The sequence below is a fragment of the Talpa occidentalis genome, unplaced genomic scaffold (assembly GCF_014898055.3).
Source record: "Talpa occidentalis isolate TD23 unplaced genomic scaffold, MPIMG_talOcc4v2.1 talOcc4.14, whole genome shotgun sequence".
In the NCBI taxonomy this organism is placed as follows: Eukaryota; Metazoa; Chordata; class Mammalia; order Eulipotyphla; family Talpidae; genus Talpa; species Talpa occidentalis.
The window spans coordinates 44,706,265-44,724,310 of NW_023601433.1; the positions used below are offsets into that span (position 1 = coordinate 44,706,265).

Sequence of the window (18,046 nt, forward strand, 5' to 3'; positions counted from 1 at the left end):
CTTAACGACTAGTTTTATGAGTGACCTAAACACTTAAAGGACATTAAAGAGAAATGTAAAGGCCCACCAGTACAGGAAAGTACCAGTCAGCGAGGGATGGTTGAGATTTTGGGTTTAGCCAGTGATCAACCATCTTACAGAGTCAGAAAAGCAGTCCAACCACCATTTTTACACTTAGCATGTATCATACTGTTCCCTCTCATCTGCGAATAATGAAAACCAAGTGATTCTTCCTTTTCACCAGAAACTGGCATCCACGGCGTCTTAGATATGTGGTGTTCACCGGAGGTAAACTGTGTTCCACAGGAAGCTTTTTAAGCCAGCAGAATGGAGATAGATGGTGCAGACCATTTTTACAGTAGAAGCTTGCCACGCTCTTGAAAGAGGTGGGGGGAGAGGGTCACCCCTGAAGAAAATGGGCATTTACCCTGCAGTTAATCAGGCTCATTGCCCAAGAGAAGCCTACCCCGAAGAAAATTTCTGTGTAATTACAATACCATCTACTCTGGGAATCGGTTCTCTCTCTTCCACCCAGGCTTTGCTTGCTGGCTGACCTCCAGGTGAGTCTGTAGGTCGGGGCGCTTTGACATGCCTCCATTTTTCCTGCTGTGTGTCTGGGGTCACTGCAGTGTGACGGCTCCTTTTTTGTCGGAGGCAGATCTTTTCGGAGAAGGTCCCTGGGCCCCTTTGAGGGGCCATGCCGGTACCCTGTGCTGTGATCTGACTCACCCTCATTTTGTTTCTGTTTAGATGAGTTCTGGTTCTCCGATGGGTCCTTATCGGATAAGTCCAAGAGCACAGATCCTGGCCTGATGCCTCTCCCGGACCCAGGGACGGGGTTAGATTGGTCCCACCTCGTAGACGCAGCTCGAGCTTTTGAAGGTAAAGATTGGAAGCCTCAGGGCCTGGGGCAGCAACTTAGGCAACATGTCCATGTCTCAGATGTCTGCGGTAAAGTTTGGGAAGCTTTTGCAATTTGATGGTAAAAACGAGCAGGGGAAGGCTGGAGCTGTAGCTCAGGCTGTCTCTTTAGAGGAGACTAGGCCATTTAGTGCAGTGAGCACTGGGCAGAGGGTCCCAAACCTGATTTCAAGTTTGGGACCAGCTGTGACCTGGGACAAGTCACCTTTCCTCTTTGGCCTTGGTTTTCTCACCTGAAGTATGGAGGTTTGTATGTAGAACACAAATTGAACCTGTCCTCCGGCATAATAAAGTGAGATAGAAGAAAAGGCCCTTCAAAGGTGGAAGCCACTACTGGTTTGGCAGGACGAGCATGGGCCTAAGAGTCTCCAGAGTGGTGTAAATGCAGCCTCTGCTACATTCGACTAGTCTCTCTACCTTCTGGGCCTCAGCTAATTCCTCCAACCACATGGGTCTGAGGGTAACTGGACTAACTCATCTCTCAGGACCTCTTCACCACCGTGCTGCCTCCCACCACTTTTCCTGTTTTGAGTGTTTGAAGGTGGAAGCTATTCCTTAGGAAACACATTTTTTCCCAGCCTATGCATATAGACACAAGCAAGGAAGATGCTCACTTTTCTGGCAAACTGAGGACCTTTACGTGTGGGTATAGGGACAAGCAGGGACTCCAGGTTGACTTCTTGCCATTTGCTGCTGCATTCTTTCTGACCTTGGGGTTTCTGGTAGATGAAGTGACAAAGGGGGCAGGGTCCTTTTGCAGATCACCCCCCACAGCGCCCGAGCAGTTCACCCCCTTTCACTCACCTCAGTCTCTGGAAGCTTGGCCCCATCATCTGTGATGTCCAAGCTCAGAACAGGAAATTAGATTCTTTTCCCATGGGTGGCAGGTGCTGCAAAGGTGGAGGTTTGCAACTTTAACTGCCCCTTGCTCCAGCAAGCTTCACCTGCTCGAGAGGCTAACAGTTCACTCCAATCGAGTGGTCTTGGTCCCTAGACCTGATCCTCGACTAGAGGGGGTTGAGTTGAAAGCAACTCTCAAGTTAATTCAGCACCAAGGTCATTTAACCTTACTAGAGAGGTAGAGGGACACTATAAAAAGGATATTTCTGCAAAATGAATGGCCTCTTACTGCTCCTTAATAGGAGTGATCCTCTTTTAGGTTCTGTTTCACAAAGCACTTGTTCCTTGTAGAAACTTCACAGTGCTCCTGTTTGCTTTGCAATGCAACCTTCATTCTCTGACATTACCAGAAGTTGGTTATATTGCATAAAAACCCCAGGCCCATAGCCTATGTATTTCCATGCTCCCAATCCCGGCTAGCTCGCCTCAAAGGACAGCAACCAGCCTCTGTCCAAAGCAACCCAGGCAGCAGATAAGAGTATTTTCTCTGGCACAGCCTTGACATACTCTGTTCTCTTCCTTTGAGCAGATCTTACTGCCCCTGGGAGACCATGAGAACATCTAGTCTGCCCTCTGTGTCCCCCCACTGTATAAATATTTGCTTAGCATTTATCACACTGAACTCTGCTATATTCACAAGTCTGTCTCTTCTTATTAGGTGATGAGTTTGTTAGGAACAGACTGCTTGTTTTGTGTATCTTATCTTTACTTATCAAGCAAATAGCAAGGCAATCGAATGAAAAGAACTGGTACAAAGGAGAAAGTAGCTATTAACTACATAGGGCACTCTGCAGCCTCGAAGTAGCCAATTCAGCATAATTTTTGACCTCTGAGGTTCTTTGCATTTTGTACTTTGTTTTCAGATTTAAAACACTATTTATCACTTTATATCCACTCTTTGTGTATTTGCTTGGTTCCCTTCTACTCCTTCAGAATCAAGTTACTATGGGGAAATGGACCTATTTAGGAGGCTGAGTTGAGGGTAGGAAGTGAAAAAAAGCAGAATGGTGCTCACCGCAGGCACTGAATTATCAATCCAGGGAGCTGTGCTTCTATGGAACTGTTGGCCTTTGGACAAATCATTGAACTATTATGATGTACACACTTTGTACCAACACTGGTGGGCGAAAAGTAATCCTCTGAGGTGCGTGCTTAATTACATTAGGCTTCGGGCTTCCTGACTATAAAGTTAAGACCTTTGCCAGATAATTTGCCAAGGCTTCTCCACCTAAGAACCTCTAACTCTGCAGTACTGTTCATTAGGGAGGATCTCTGAACTGAAATTAGGGTTATCATTGGGACCTGGCATCCTCAGACAAAGGGAAGCAGAACTTATCACTGAAATTCCTATTAGCCGTGGCCTCAGGTGCTTAGTAGCTACATTAAAAAGAAAGACTGTGGGATTTTTTTTTTTCTTGTCGGGGATGAGGACTTTGGTTATCTGGCCTTTCTGAAGTTTCCAACAAAATGTATAGGAAACAGAATTGATGTCATGTTTAAAAATATTAGCTATTTTTGTGCTACTCAGTAGGACGACACACCACCTTGAGACATAGCTAAGGAGAAATCAGTTGTGACTTTGCCACGTCAGACCTTTGGCTAATTAGGTCTCTTGTGTCAGTGTCAGTTCCACTGTGACATGAGTTGTCACAATGGTGACTGGTGTGATCAATTACCTAAGCCCTTTAAAGAGAAGTGTCTTAACCTAAATAACCCAGTCACTCTGCTTGTGACTTGCTTATTTTGTACCAGCTCTCATGGCCATTTCTGAGCTAGAATAAACGTCAAAAAGAAAAGATAGTCTAAGAATCCCCCTGTGCCTATTTGTTCCAGACTAATAAAAGCAGCTTAAAATGCCTTATTGAACTCAGATTCCCCTGGAATAATGTTGGTGCCCATAATTTGACATTAGTAGTCTGCACATCTGATAACAGGCTTTACCAAAGTGGATGATACCTGCATATTAGATCGAGACAACCTGATCCCCATAAATCCAACAGTGTCATCTGTCGCCAGCAGACATGCTCTTCCCTAGCAATCACCTTACTTGAGCTCCACACTTCGGCATGTGATGTTTTCCACCTTTTTATAAGAGCTAGCTTAACACTGGACACGAGTTTAAGAAATTTAGCTTTTACTAGCCTATTCAACAATAGAGCAGAGACACCGAATTAATCTGCCCAGTCACAGTAGTTTAAATAATTTTAAACCCTGCTGGCACACAGAACATGATTTGTCCATGTGACTGTGGTGTGTGTTCTAGGCGTCCTTGCTCAGGCATTCATTGTGTTTCCTCAAGGAGGAGGAGCATTTCCATACCACATTTCTGACCACATGGGAATGAAAATAGAATTAAATAAGAAAAATAGGAGCAAAACACACAAGAAAACTCTAATCATCTGGAAAATTCTAAATTTTCTGCTCTAATAATAACTGTGCTAAGAAGAATTAAGGAATGAGAGCGTGTTTTCTTTTTTAGTGAGTAGTGATGAAAAAGATATCTATTAAAATCTTTGGACTTCAGGGCCTCCCCGGTGGCACAGCAGTTGAGTGCTGGGTTGCAAAGCTGCCCGCGGCCTCTGCGGCGCCAGTTCGATCCCCGGCTGCTCCCCGGCCACCAGAGGAGGGTCCCACATGGCGCGCAGACCTCTCCTGCTGCCCGCTGCTCGCCTCAGCAGTGTACTTCGGTCCTTCTGCCTGCTCTGCTCCCCGCTCTGGCTCTGGTGAATTCTCTCACCCTCCCGCGCTTCTGACTGTACCCAGTGCTTGTATAAACCAACCAACCAAACAAACAAACAAACAAATAAATAAATAAGACATGCCTCTAGAAAATTAAAAAAAAAAAAAAAAATCTTTGGACTTCAGCCAGAGACTATATCTTAAATAAAAATGTATTGTTTGAGATATATTTCTCTAAATAGGGGAAAAATATGAAAAGTTACTAATTTAACTGGACTTCAAGAAGATTCTACAAAATGTGAAAGAAGACCAAAAAAAATCTAATCAATTTGCTTTATCAATAAAATCAGTAACTCATTTTCTTTGAATATTGATACACTGATATAGTTAGATTAAAAAAAATGAAAAATGTAGCTGAACAAAGGAATGAAAAAGAACAGTAGTATTAACCAGTGCGTGAGATAAATTAAAAAAAAAAACAACTTTATATCAGGCAACTGTATAGGAAGAACCGAAATAAATAGGCTAATTGTATACTTCATACAAGAAATGAAGAGAGGAATCCTAAGAAATAATTGAAGGCCAAAGTATGGAGAAATTGAAAGTTATTCAAAAACATCCTCAAATCCCAAATATCACCTGAAACTAGTAAGTTTACAAGTCATTGTTTTCAGAGTTGCACAGAATAATGATGTCCTTGGATAATATTTCTTCTTGAAATTCAGTAACTTTATTGCATAATGGGATTCTTTCCTGATAATACACCCAAAAAATAAATCATAAGATAATCTTGATTGCTAATATTGTTGAAGAAAGCTTAGGTGAAAACCCAGTAGTAAATTTAAATGTTTTCTATTGTTATGGGCAAGAGTTTAGCTGAATTAATAAAAGAAAATCTTGATTATAATAAGGTAGATGAAGTAATTAAAAGTTATATCAACCTACCCAAAAGGGTATTTCTAACAGAATTAAGACCTGTTCCTAAAGAAAATTAAGACTTGAGAGATACCATCAAAGCCTAACAAAGAATGTCTACTTTATTCTAAATAGTTATGTAGTGCTTAATGAACCAAAAAAAGACAAGAATATCCCTTAAATCCCGAAACCAAACAAAGGTTATCTTTTGGTACTATGCCCTTTAATTTTACCCTGGAAGCCTTGACATTCAAATAGGCAATGTAAGGGGGAAAGGAATTAATTATTTGTATATATGCTTCTATATCTAGAAAATATGAAAGATCAAAAATAAATTATTGGAAATTATAAAATTGATGAGTAAGTAGGTAAGTTACTTTAAAATGTATTTCATATTTTATAAGCATCATTTCAAAGCATTGTTAATTTTTTCAGTTATCAATTCAGTATAACAAACCAATCCAAATTTTATGGCTGAAGACAGACAGTGGTTTATTATGTCTTGTGATTCTTGGGTTGATGAGGCTCCCCTAAGAATCTTCTGCTCCCTGTGGTATCAGCTGGATGCTGCTACAGCATCTGATTGGACCTCTGTTTCCAGCAGGGTGATGTACTTCTTTATGTGTGGCTTAAGGAATCATGATTTCCCAAGGCCTGATCTTGAAAGACCCAGGACATTATATCTACCACATTCTGTTAGTGAGAACAGATCACTAGGTCAGCCCACATTCTAGGGGTGGGAGAGAGACCCCCACCTGTTAACCTGAGAGGTGGCATTTGCTCACAGCTAGGGGAGGAATGGTTGGCAGTCATCTTTCATACAGTCTTCCAATGTAATAGTAATGAGGACTTAGGTACATCAGCAAGATCAAATTATGAATTCCTTGGGAATTAAGCCATCACTAGAATTATAATGAGAGAAATCAACACATACTTCAGTAACTGAAAAGTCCTTATGTATGTAAGGATAGGAGTGAATAGAAAGCTTATAGTAAAAATGGCAGTCCTGCCTGAATTAATTCATAGACTTAGTACAATTTCAGTTTAAATATCTCAAGGATATTAAGAACTTAATTGCATCCATTTGGAAAATAGATGAACAATGTTCAATAAAAGTCTATTATAAGTCAGAACTAATAATTGAAACAGCATAGTAATTATTCAAAAATAGAAATGAGTCCTTTTGAAGAAAAATAAAGAGCTTAGACTAAAATCTGAATATACTGAAGAGTTAAATGGTAGTGAAGTTTATGTACTCTAATTTGGATTTAGGAATTAGAAAAGTTGATTCGAGAAGAAGTAAATAAAGAAAAATTACCCTTTGGAAGCAAGGTAATGCTTTAATTGTGGAGTAATGAGAGAACATGCAAAATGTATTATGGCCAGAGACGAGTATTTAAGTATTTATATCTTTTATGACCATGAAAGAGAACATTACAATAAAAAGGGAAATATGGGAATTTAGGGAAAAATTCATAACAAATGTGATGAATAAAGCCAGCATGTCTCAGTGCATGAAAGAACCTAACCTGCAAAACCATCAAATCCCTCATCAATACATGATGAAGCCATGTGAAAGCACAGTCCATGAAGAGCCACACATAAAGTTGGACACATGTATTTACATGTGAACATATGTCCAACCACACATGTAAATACAGGCGATGATGAGCTACCAGCTCATACCTTTAAAACATGAAAAATGATGCAACAGCTCTGGGAAGCTATGAATACTTACAACCGGTCTCATTAAAAAGATTGTAAAATGATCCATCATTTTGTTGGAGCAATAATACAACAATAAGTAGCTAGGGCCAAAACTGTACCCACTTCTTTGAGCAGAGACCTAATCCTAGAGAACTTACTTACAGGAAATTATTCAAAGAAGTAAAAGAGCTTCTTATAGAGAATTACTATACAGCATTATTAAAATTTAATAAATGAATGGATAACCCAACTCCACCAGAAAATTACATGTGAAGAAATTGAGAACCCTTTCATAGGTCAGAGAGAGAGAAAGTCAGCCGAGTGCTGTGTGTCCTTTTCCTGAGAGCCCTGCCTCCTGAGAAAGGCCCAGACTGTTTTGATGTGTGTGTTGCTTTTGTTCGGTGAGGGCGAGATGTGACCCTTCACACATCAGACCTCCTAAATCAAATCTAGGCTGCGCATACTGCAATAAGACTATTGTTTCATCGTCCTTGCAGTGCTTATCATAACCTTTATTATGACATGAGATGGGAATGACATTTACCGTAGAATAATGTAGCTTTGGATGTACCAAATAAATATACAGAATCAGTTCTGTCCCTCTCAAGCAAGCATGGAGAGGTTAGCAAATCCAACTAGGAAAACTGGCTATAGTTACAACAGAGAAAGTAGGATAGGGAAGAGAGATCTCCAAGGTTCAAAGAAGTTTTCATTTGTTTAGCACAGTATGAGAAGTAGGCATGCGGTGTGTTCTTTGGCTTTTGCTGAATGGATGATGTGGTCTTAAAAGAAGACAGGCTTAACAGGTGAAATCACGAGCTGGTGATGGGTCCTCTGGATATCAATGTCCTACACAGCATATGTGGACCCCCACATCACAGAAGGCCTCTCCTTCGTGCTGGAAGTCAGCTTATTTCTGTTGTCGGTGACAATTGTCATCTTCCCTTAGGCGTGTGGTGTGTGTGCTCATGAGTGAATATCCATATCCAAGACATGTGCCGAGTTCACAACTCACTTATCAGCTCATTACCATGGGAATGATATATGTGTATTTTCTAAAAAAGATGAAAGTTCAAGACTTTTAATTTATTTTGTTCCATATGTCCTTAATTTCTTAAACAGCGCATAATCATAGATTTTTTTTGAGAAACTTTTTCAGTTCTAAAGCTTCAGTTTAAAATTGATAAAGTAATTTTAGTTACTGATATTTGACTGTGCATGTGTACACAAGCATAAAAAATGTGACATATTGTCTAACTCCTAAAATATAATTCATTTAAAAAAATAGAAAAGCAAAAAGACTGCTACTTAGATGAAAAATGCAAAGTTAATGTAGTAATTTGGCTAAAATTATTCAAAAGTAAGAAAATTCTTTCAAGCCAAAAAATATAATATTTGTATCTTACATAAAAAAACAATTCCAGGGTTTTGTTCTGTTTTTGTTCATTACTTGTAGGCACATTCTAGGCCAGTATCATTCTACATTCATCAGTGGGCTGCAGAAGGCCTAAACCAAAGTATTTCATGTTTAAACTTCAGTGTAGCCTTTTTTACTCCTTCCCAGGTTGTCATTTATTTAAGTCAACTTTCCACAATCTGATAAACACAGTTTTCAGAGCCAGAACCTTTTATTTCCTACATGTAGCTACAAAGTCCTAGCTTTACTTTAATGTGTAGTTGTAGCAAAAACATATTAGAACAGCCTTGTGGAAACAGGGCTAATTTTAATCTAGCCTCATACTTGTGTGTCCCATATAGTGTATAGCTAGCAAATGTAGTAGTATCCTTTGTGATGCCCTCAGCAGACATGACTAATTGATGAGAGCACTCATCCCTCCAAGATCCAGCCTTGGCCTTACCATATTCTGATGATGCTCCAGGCAGCCTCTCTGGGGTCATGGGAGTTATTTGCAGGCAGTTATTCTGCCATCTCTATGTACATATGGAATAGCCTGGCGGCTATTCATTTCTTGTTTTGTGCTAAGTGTACTAAGATAAGAAACTGGCATTGAGATAGATTTTTTTTTTAAAGATTATTTAAAGGCACAAATTGTTTTGTGTGTGAGCCACGCCTCATGTCCCATCTTAGCCCAATTTACTTGCACAGAAAAGAACGGAAGGGAAAAAAATAAACAGGCTGCTTATGTAAAGTGTGGGTGATTATATCTTTGCTGTGCTAACCATTTTTCATAGAGTTCATACTCTCATAGCTCCCTTTCTTACTGTTTCGTTTGTGCCATTTGGTTCAGTGTCAGTAATTACTTGGTTACTGAATATTTATCATCACAGAAATAAGCTGTGGCGGAATAGAGCTTCCACTGGAAATTGTCACTAAGATTAGCTATTCTACAAAGTAGTTTAGTGTCTGTACTTAATCAAGTAGCATTCTGTTTGCATTTCACCCTCCCAGGCTTTTCAGATCCAAAGTGAAATCCTCTTTGTGAAATTACATTGCTGGCAAAACTCTTTTTTTGGCTTCTTGCCTCCTGACCAGTAGGACCTAGTTTCTTCCCCAAGGAATGCTTGAAAGACTGCCAGTAGCAAGTTCTGTTTCTGACAAATATGTGGATATTTTATCAATTAAGGTAAAAATGAAGGACACAAGCTAAGACATTGTCATCCAGATTTTTAGATGACCATCAGAGCCAAATACATAAGGAAGATAGAAACTAACCAGATAATCACTGGATTGCATAAAATAAGGGCCAGTGGAGCTCTTTTTAAAAGTGAGAAAAAGAAATGATTTTCTTTTGCCATTCCTTTTTGTTAGTAGTTAATTCATTGGAGAATAAGAATCCATCTGCTGCTGATTTATTTTTTTAAGTGTGAGCCGTATGCTTGTTTGGGTCCTCTTAGAACAAAGGGTTATCTTGGACACAATGGCAGCCCAAGCCCTCCCCGCCCCCACCGTGAGAGCTGCTCACCCCCTGCCAAGCATTTCTCATAATTCCTGCCCCAGCCTCTGCAGGTCACATCCTATCATGTGTTAAAGTAGGCATTGCCCAGATCTTGCCATTAATCTTAATTAAATCACACATTATTTTATCATGTGCCAAAACCCAACTAATCAGTACCAAATTGGGAACGTGATTATCTCTCAGCAATGCATAGTTACAGAATTTATCATCTTGTAAAGGATTTGAAGTGTGGGCAAGGAGATCCTTAAACTACAGACGTGAGCTGAAGCATATCTGTGCCTGCCAGGACCACTGAGAAATCCTGATGGAGGACATCGGATGTGTGGCTAAAGAGCTTCCTGTTAACCCATCACTCAGTGCACCCACAGCCCTACTTCCAGGGAGCTCCGGGCCTCTGCTGGCTACTTTCAGTGCTGTGCCCTTCACATTCCAGCCCAGATTCCCTTCGTGTGCTCCTGGCAGCCTTCACCATCACCATCCGTACTGATTAACAGGAGGTACAAGACCTTCTGTGAACCAGACAAGTAGGTAGCCTCATTAGGAGACTCATCCAGCAGCTAGAGGTGGACAGAGCGGGCTAAATTAGCAACAGAGCACCTCTGAGACAGACCCAAGTGCAGCTTCTCAGCCATTCGTCAAATCATAAAAAAGATGCCGCAGCACCAAAACCCCTGCAGTATCCCTCAGCTTCCCAGGATAGATGGATGCCGTGCCTATGCTCAGGCATTGAGCTTGGGGCACTGGGGATCGGGGGAAGTGGATCATTAAGGAATTCCTGGTTCCACCTCCACCTTGTTCAAAATCAGGACTTTTTTCTGTATGCCACTCAGTATTTCTACACCCGTTTTCTTGTGTCAGTGCTTCACCCCCCCCACCCCACCCCCAGAGCTGGGCCCCTCTGGTGCCTCGTCCAAAGAATATCATATTTCCTTTCCTGCCTAGCTCTCAGGACAGTGACTGAAATTGCTGGTGCCAAGAATAAAAGGGACCCTGTGATAAGATAAGGCCGGGTATATGTACCACATCTTCTTGATCCAGTCATCTATTTTTGGGCATTTGGGTTGTTTCCAAAGCTTAGCTATTGTAAATAGTGCTGCTATAAACATAGGGCTGCAGGTGCTCTTTGTGTCCTTTGGGTAAATACCTAGGAGTGGAATTGCTGGATCATATGGAAGCTACATCTTTAGCATACGTTGTGCAAAAATGAAAAATGATGTAAAAAATGTATAAAATTTAAAAAAAGTTCAAAAAAATAAATAAGTAAAAAAAAAAAAGGTAAGGCTGGGTAGTCTACTGCTCCTGGAAACACTGAGCGAGCCCTTGGAGGGTGCTCCAGGGGTCTCTAGTGAGACTGTGTGGCTAACCTCTCTCCACGAGTCTTTACCTTATAGGATTAGGAGTGGGTCACTGAAGCAAACCCAAAACGGGCTCATATCCTGCAGTTGTATTTGCGTGTGTTGCACACCACTATGGTTGTTGCATGTAACCGCGCTGCATCTCACCAGGACCATTGCCAATGAAATGAATCAGCAATCACAGCAATGGGCATTGCATAATGTGGGCTTTCCAGGACTTCTGATTTAGGACAATGTGTGCACACATGTGCAGACAGGTGTACACACTCATGCACACAGGCTCATTCACAGGACCCCATTATTTGAGCCTTGCTTATATAAGCCTCAGAGGCTGTCAAGTGCAGAGAGATATTACTGTTCATAGGAAAATTCTAAATCTTATTTCAGGTCTTGACTCAGACGAAGAACTTGGGCTGCTCTGTCACCACACGTCCTATCTAGGTGATTGTCTGGGGCTGATTGTGGGTTCTTGATAGCCTGTAATGTTTTCTTTATATTTCATATGTCTGCACGTCTGCATGGTTATTCAAGCTTGGAGGGTTGGGGACAAACAGGGGATATGTGTCCTGGCTTTTGTGTCTCCCGGCTGCTCTCTGCATTTGGGGAGAGCTGGAAGAAAGGTATGTCTCCATGGTTCTATTCATCGGCCAGGTCATCAGCCAGCCTGTTGTTTCATGCCTCTTCAGCAGCTTTGGCATTTCTTGGGATGTGGAAAGAAGAAAGCAAATTGGCTGTAGCAAATCCAGGATCTGCTAAGGGTCCCTGTGGCTGTGATGTGTGTTTGCCATACAGCCCCAGAGGACAGCCAATGCTTTCTGATTGTCAGCACCTTGTCTGAGTTTGTTTTTCTTTGTTTTGTTTGAAACTGGGCAGAAACTGATGGGGGCCACGCGGTTGTTACTGAGTTACTAAATTCATTTCCATGAAGAAATACTGCCTTGTGGCTATTACTAAAACTTCTTTCTGTATGTTTATCTCTCTTCCCTAGATCAGAGAGTGGCATCCTTCTGTACCCTGACAGATATGCAACATGGGCAGGACTTGGAAGGGGCCCAGCAGCTGCCTTTATGTGTAGATCCAGGCAGTAGCAAAGACTTCATGGACACAACTGGGTATGTGAGCTCTTGTGAGTCCCCTCATTCCCCCGCCCGAGACCCCAGTGATTAAGAAGGAGTTAGCTAACCCCAGGCCAGCCAAGATACCATTTCTATCCCTGCCTTCTCCTAGTCTTTCAGAATCCAGAAATGGGGCTGAGCGGGCTGAGTCAGCTCCCTGTCCTACGTGAGTGGATCACACTTGGCAACCTAACTGATCTGCTCATTGGGTGGGGCCTGCCTGCCAAGACTGCAGCCCCATGCCCATGTCGGTGAGGCTCACAGAAAGAGAGCGGTGGGCCTTGGGGTCAGCATCTGCTGACTAATTACTGCAACAGCGTAGGAGAGGGACACCTCTGTTCAGCCTTCCATCTGACGACTGATCTGCCAAGGGCATGTTGCCTCCCTGGTCCTTGACCCGTCATCACACTTTCCACTGAAGTATGTCAAGAATAAACCATCTCTTTCCTCTGTCTAATTTCTTGTTATTTATTGTCCATTAAAAATATATTCTTACCCAGCCATCCATTCCTAATTCCAGAGTTTATGTGAACCGAGTTGTATGAACTTGCCTGCTCACCTTCCTCATGAGCAGCAAGATATTTTCTTAACCAAGAAAGGCAAATGGGGGACATCGAATCTATATTTGATCCCCAGGGTTTCATCCTGGTCTACCTAGTCTCAGTTGGCTAAACTGTGGTGATCTATCTTTTGTTTTCTTACCAATGTGTGTGCCAGTAGAGATTCTAAATCCCTTTTAAAGTCAATAAAAGTCTAGGAGGGATTTTCCACCAAAGCAGCAACATGTTCACTTTTCAAATGTAACATGGTCATGTCCTTGCTGAGCAATAAGCATATGAAATAATTTTTTTGAGTAAAAACTTTGCCAGGAGAAATGCTGGGTGAAATGTCTTCATGTCAGTAATCTGAACTTTTTCAAATTTTTTGCCTTATCTGCTAGGGAGCGGTCTCCATCAACACTGACTGGTAAAGTCAATCAGCTGGAATTAATCCTTCGACAACTGCAGACTGACCTGAGGAAGGTAAAGCAATCTCTTGGAAGTTCACGATCAAGGCTTTTCCTTACATAGTTGACCCCTTTAACAACCACAAATGAAAATGAGGAGACTCAGGAAAGATAACTTCCCTAATCAAAACCCAGCAGTGAATGGAAATGGAGACTCCTGAGGCCTAATTCTGGTCTGCAACTAATATATTTCCTTCAGGGGAACCGCAGGATCCCAATAGATCAAACTAGATGAGGATGAGGCCTCTGGATGGCCAGTCTTGGGAGGCAGATAGAAACACAGTGGGCTAGCATTTTCAGTCCAGTGATTTGTCAATCACACCTGCCATTTATAAGCTCACCTATGAGGAGTTGGTTGCTATCAGAAAGCCTGGTCTCCCCAAGCTAGTGTACCCCCAAGTCAGTCAGTGTACCCCCAAGTCAGTCTCATGGCCTCAGAACTTTTAACACATCAGCCAACCCTGTGCATGTTTGGGCTTCCAAAGTAGTTAAAGAATTCACTTCCCAAGCATTTGCACAGTACCTTCACACTGTGCTAGGCAGCCACTTCGCTGTCCACAGAAATAAATGGAATGTAGTAGCTGGAGGGTAAGAAATGTCACGAGGAGGGTTTTATTACTGTTGTTGATGAAGGGAGAAATTATAACTGGTGTGACAGTTGATGGAAATGATCCAGTTGGGAGGGAAATGATGGTGAGAGTGATGAGTGAGGGAGAGATGATCTAGTGCACAAGGAGGAGCTGCGTTGGAGTTGGGAGGAGAGTTGGCATATAGAGATCAGAGAAGAACAGTTTGTGTGTGTGTGTGCATGCGTGTGTGTGTGTGCATGCACATGCATGCATTCTCATGTTCACATATGTTCACAGCACAGTCTAGACAGAGGTAGGCTGACAGAGTTCTCTGTTGCTTTTTTCCATTCATGAGCTGAGAGTGAGTAAGAGGAAGGAGTATGACAAGTGCAAGGCTAGGGGACAAGGTCAAGGGTAGATTGACCAAGTATATTTAATAGAGTTGCCAAGCAGGGATGAAAGAATTTTCAGCACAAGTTAGTAATATCTGTCAGCAGAGGTATGTGTTTTCTCCAGCTCGGACAACCAGCTGTCTTTACCAGGCTACAGAACTTTTGGGGCTAGAACAGGCAAAGTCCCAGGGAAACTGGGGTGACTGGTGACTCCAGAGCAGCGGTAGGTATAGAATAATTGGAGAGCTGAATTCCACAAATATTAGACTTTAGGTAAAAAACAAAGACAAAGAGAGAGGTAAAGACCCTGGGTGTATATAGGATAAGATTAAATTAAGAGACAGAGTCTAAGCTGGCTGAGGAGAAACGATCATGTATAGGTGGATTTGTGGACAATGAAGCTCAGATAAGACTGGTGGGGTAGGCAATTGGAGGAGAGAATACCAGAGAAATTATTTTAAAGAGACAAGAGGGTAATGGTGAGGAAGTAGGGCCTTGAAGCATTTAATAGGATATACACGTAACAGTTGCTACATTAACTGATATGACTGGGGAGTGGGGGTTGAGGAGGAGTGTGTTTTAAGATCCTAAAAAGGAAATAACGGAGAGACTGAATTGGATGGAACATCTAACTAGATTTGACATCATTAACAAACAGGACAGGAGAGGAGAAAAGTGAATCATGTTCTGAAATCTTCCCTTAACGTTGGAAAAGAGACATATAATAATGGATCTAGAGACTCAATAGGTAGTTGTGGTGAGCAAGAGTAGCAGGTCTTAAATCTAATGGCATGCTTCTCAAAGGAACTGGAATTTTTCAGGAGGAGCAGGGGTCTGGACTGAATAGGGAACACCCTGAGTACCTCCGGCTGTGGCAGAACAAATCTCTCATCTATGAGTAAGCTGCTGGGGAAGTGGTGTCCTCAGGAGATAGTCAGGATTCATTTAGGGCCTGAAGGTGAAGGGGATTTTCAGGGAAGAGGTTGAGAATTTAGACAGAGAATGAGTTCCATGGATTACAGCAATGTGGGGTCTGTATGGCACTGAGAGGTGAGCACCTGTGTCCCAGCAGGGACATAGGGATGTTCTGAGCCTTATTGGAAGTGAATGTCCTGGTGGCATGGATTCAATTAGGAGCTTAAACCTCTTGAAGTGACTAAGGAAAGTCAGGACATGGGGTGAACTGAGGTTGACCCTGATGGAGAAATTAGACATCAGGAAGTAACTGAAGCCTCCTTTGGGGATTGGTCTCATGGAGGCAGGTGATACCGGGGAGAGCCTGCGGAGTGACCAGAAAATAGAAGCAAACCTTATGGCAGGTCAGCCGCGCCAAGGCTGTAAAGACTACTAAGAGTCCGTGGCCACAGACTAACCATGCACAACGGTCTGGTGCAGTATTGGGGGCTGCCTGATGGATTTAGCAGTCAAATCAAGCCTTTAAAAAAAAATACCAGCCGTTAAGGTCTAACAGTGACCCCTTTCTCTGTTGGGGGCAAACCATCCGTTTCAGCATTTGGGAACTGAAATTTGTATTGTACCTATCTTGTTACTGTATCTTGGAAACCCCAGATGTGAGTATTCTGAGACAATATTGACTATTTTCACATAATTTTTAATGACAAGCCTTTAAGTTCATCATGGACAATATACTGGTGCAGGAACTCTAAGCTGGGATGCAAGGCTTCAGTCCTTACATTATTATAGACTTGTCAAGGATCAGCAGCTATGTGAGAACCAACCTCGTGAAGTACGGAAGTTGACTTAGAAAACTCCATGCATTTGTCCAAGGGCACTGCTTTTAACCTCTCTCTATGGTCTCCCTTTTTATGGAAAGAGGATGACATATCCAGGGAATGATATTCTTGACGCCTATTGGGAGCAAAGTGGATGGAAGGAGAGCACATGTTGAGTTGTTCCTTTTTTCGTTGTTGGCAGAAACCTAGAACAGTCAAGTCACCTCTGAGTGATTCTCCCCACCCCCCAGAAGTAAAAAATAGGGATATGGGATTCTTGCCCTGCAGCTTGGCAAGAGAGAATGTGGCGGTCGTATGCGTGGCTCAGTTTGTTTCCACTCTCACCAGGAAAAGCAGGACAAGGCTGTTCTCCAAGCAGAAGTGCAGCATCTGCGGCAGGACAACATGCGGCTTCAAGAGGAGTCCCAGACAGCCACGGCTCAGCTGCGCAAGTTCACAGAGTGGTTTTTCAACACCATTGACAAAAAATCTTAACCCAACTCTACCCCCCATCACGGGACCTGGGGAAACACCCCATGTCCCTTCAAAGTCACAAACATGTGGTTTTTAACTGTGCTTTCAGCCAATCGTAGATGTTCTTGCTATGCCTCTGTCCAGCACCATTCACCCAGCAGGCTCGGAAGCCTCGACCCGTCGTGCAGCCATCGCGTGACAGCAGAGGGAAGGCCGTGCGAAGATGAATGTAACTCCCCGTGTCGAGATGAATGTAAACCCTGGTGTCAGCTCGGACCTTTTTCTTTTTGACTCTACTAAAATGGTGCTCTGGCGTGGGCTTACCTCAAGAGGGAAGAAGCTAGTTGGGTTTTATTTCCTATCTATCAGGTGACCTGGTAGGGATGTTAAAGCAATTTACCATAGTTTGGGCTTTAGAAATGTAAAATAAACACGGAAACAGATAATCAGACATATACTTTAATGTTAAAGGTGCTCTATTTTTTTGGATGTACAGTAGTTTTATTTCCACAGCCACATTATCATAGCAATAAGAAAGAGGCCTAGTGAATAGTTGGGAACGCCTTGTCGGGAAACAAAACGAAGCACTGTCGCGTTTAACACTAGTTCGAATGCAGTTATTTTAGAGACTTATTTATTTGCAGGAACAAAAGGTGCCTGAATATTAACAGTGTTCTGATTAAAAGACAAAAAAGATACATATGCCTTGTAAATGGCTCACTAAGTAGTCACTTGAACTCTTAATCCACTTTTGTATAGTTAATGCTCTGCTGAAAAAAAGGACATTTGCTTCCTTGCTAGAACTCTCCTGTCCGCAGTGAGCCAGCAGAATCACCTGTCCAATGCCAAATTTGTTTATCTGTGTACAGAAGCTTTGATGAAGTGTCTTGTATTTAACACCCTTATTTAAGCTTATTTAACCTTAAGTTGTTAATTTTATAAACTTTGGTTTCACCTGCACTATGAGGAGGAAGGAGTGTAGGTAACAGCAAGCTCAGGCAAGAGTGAGCTTGCCCAGAACAGACTGAGGACGAGCAGGGCCCGGAAATTCTAACAACTGGATGCTGCTAGTAACAAGCTGTTTGTATTGCTTTACCATTTTTAACTGTTCTATTTGAGATGAACATACATTTTGCTTTTTTAATAAATGTTTCAAAGAGTCCACATAAGTAATGGTGTTGTCAGGTGAATAGATTGTGATGTTCAAATATGTCAACTCTCTGGGTGTATGTGAATTTGTTTGAGGTCACTTAGGAGCTTCATCCCAATTAAATGCTGTTGAGCTGCCTTCTTACAGAATCCCACACTGAGTTAAAGAGTAACTAGTCTTTATCAGTAGCTGCTACATGCCAGACACACTGT

At 42.1% G+C, this 18,046-nt stretch overlaps 1 protein-coding gene across 7 annotated transcripts in view; it reads left to right on the plus strand.

The window, feature by feature from the left end:
• SIPA1L2 (signal induced proliferation associated 1 like 2) overlaps window positions 1-17,369 on the plus strand; it is a 224,180-nt gene extending 206,811 nt beyond the window's left edge. For 4 of the 7 annotated variants that reach the window (XM_037510414.2, XM_037510417.2, XM_054694988.1 and 1 more), the window contains 5 exons: window positions 751-882; window positions 11,783-11,836; window positions 12,384-12,507; window positions 13,451-13,532; window positions 16,559-17,369. In XM_037510414.2, the coding sequence (XP_037366311.1) occupies window positions 751-882; window positions 11,783-11,836; window positions 12,384-12,507; window positions 13,451-13,532; window positions 16,559-16,705 (539 nt within the window). In that variant the 3' untranslated portion in view covers window positions 16,706-17,369. The remainder of the gene's footprint in view (window positions 1-750; window positions 883-11,782; window positions 11,837-12,383; window positions 12,508-13,450; window positions 13,533-16,558) is intronic. The other 3 variants (XM_054694989.1, XM_054694990.1, XM_054694991.1) reach the window with 2 other exon arrangements.
• The last annotated feature ends 677 nt before the right edge of the window (window positions 17,370-18,046 follow it).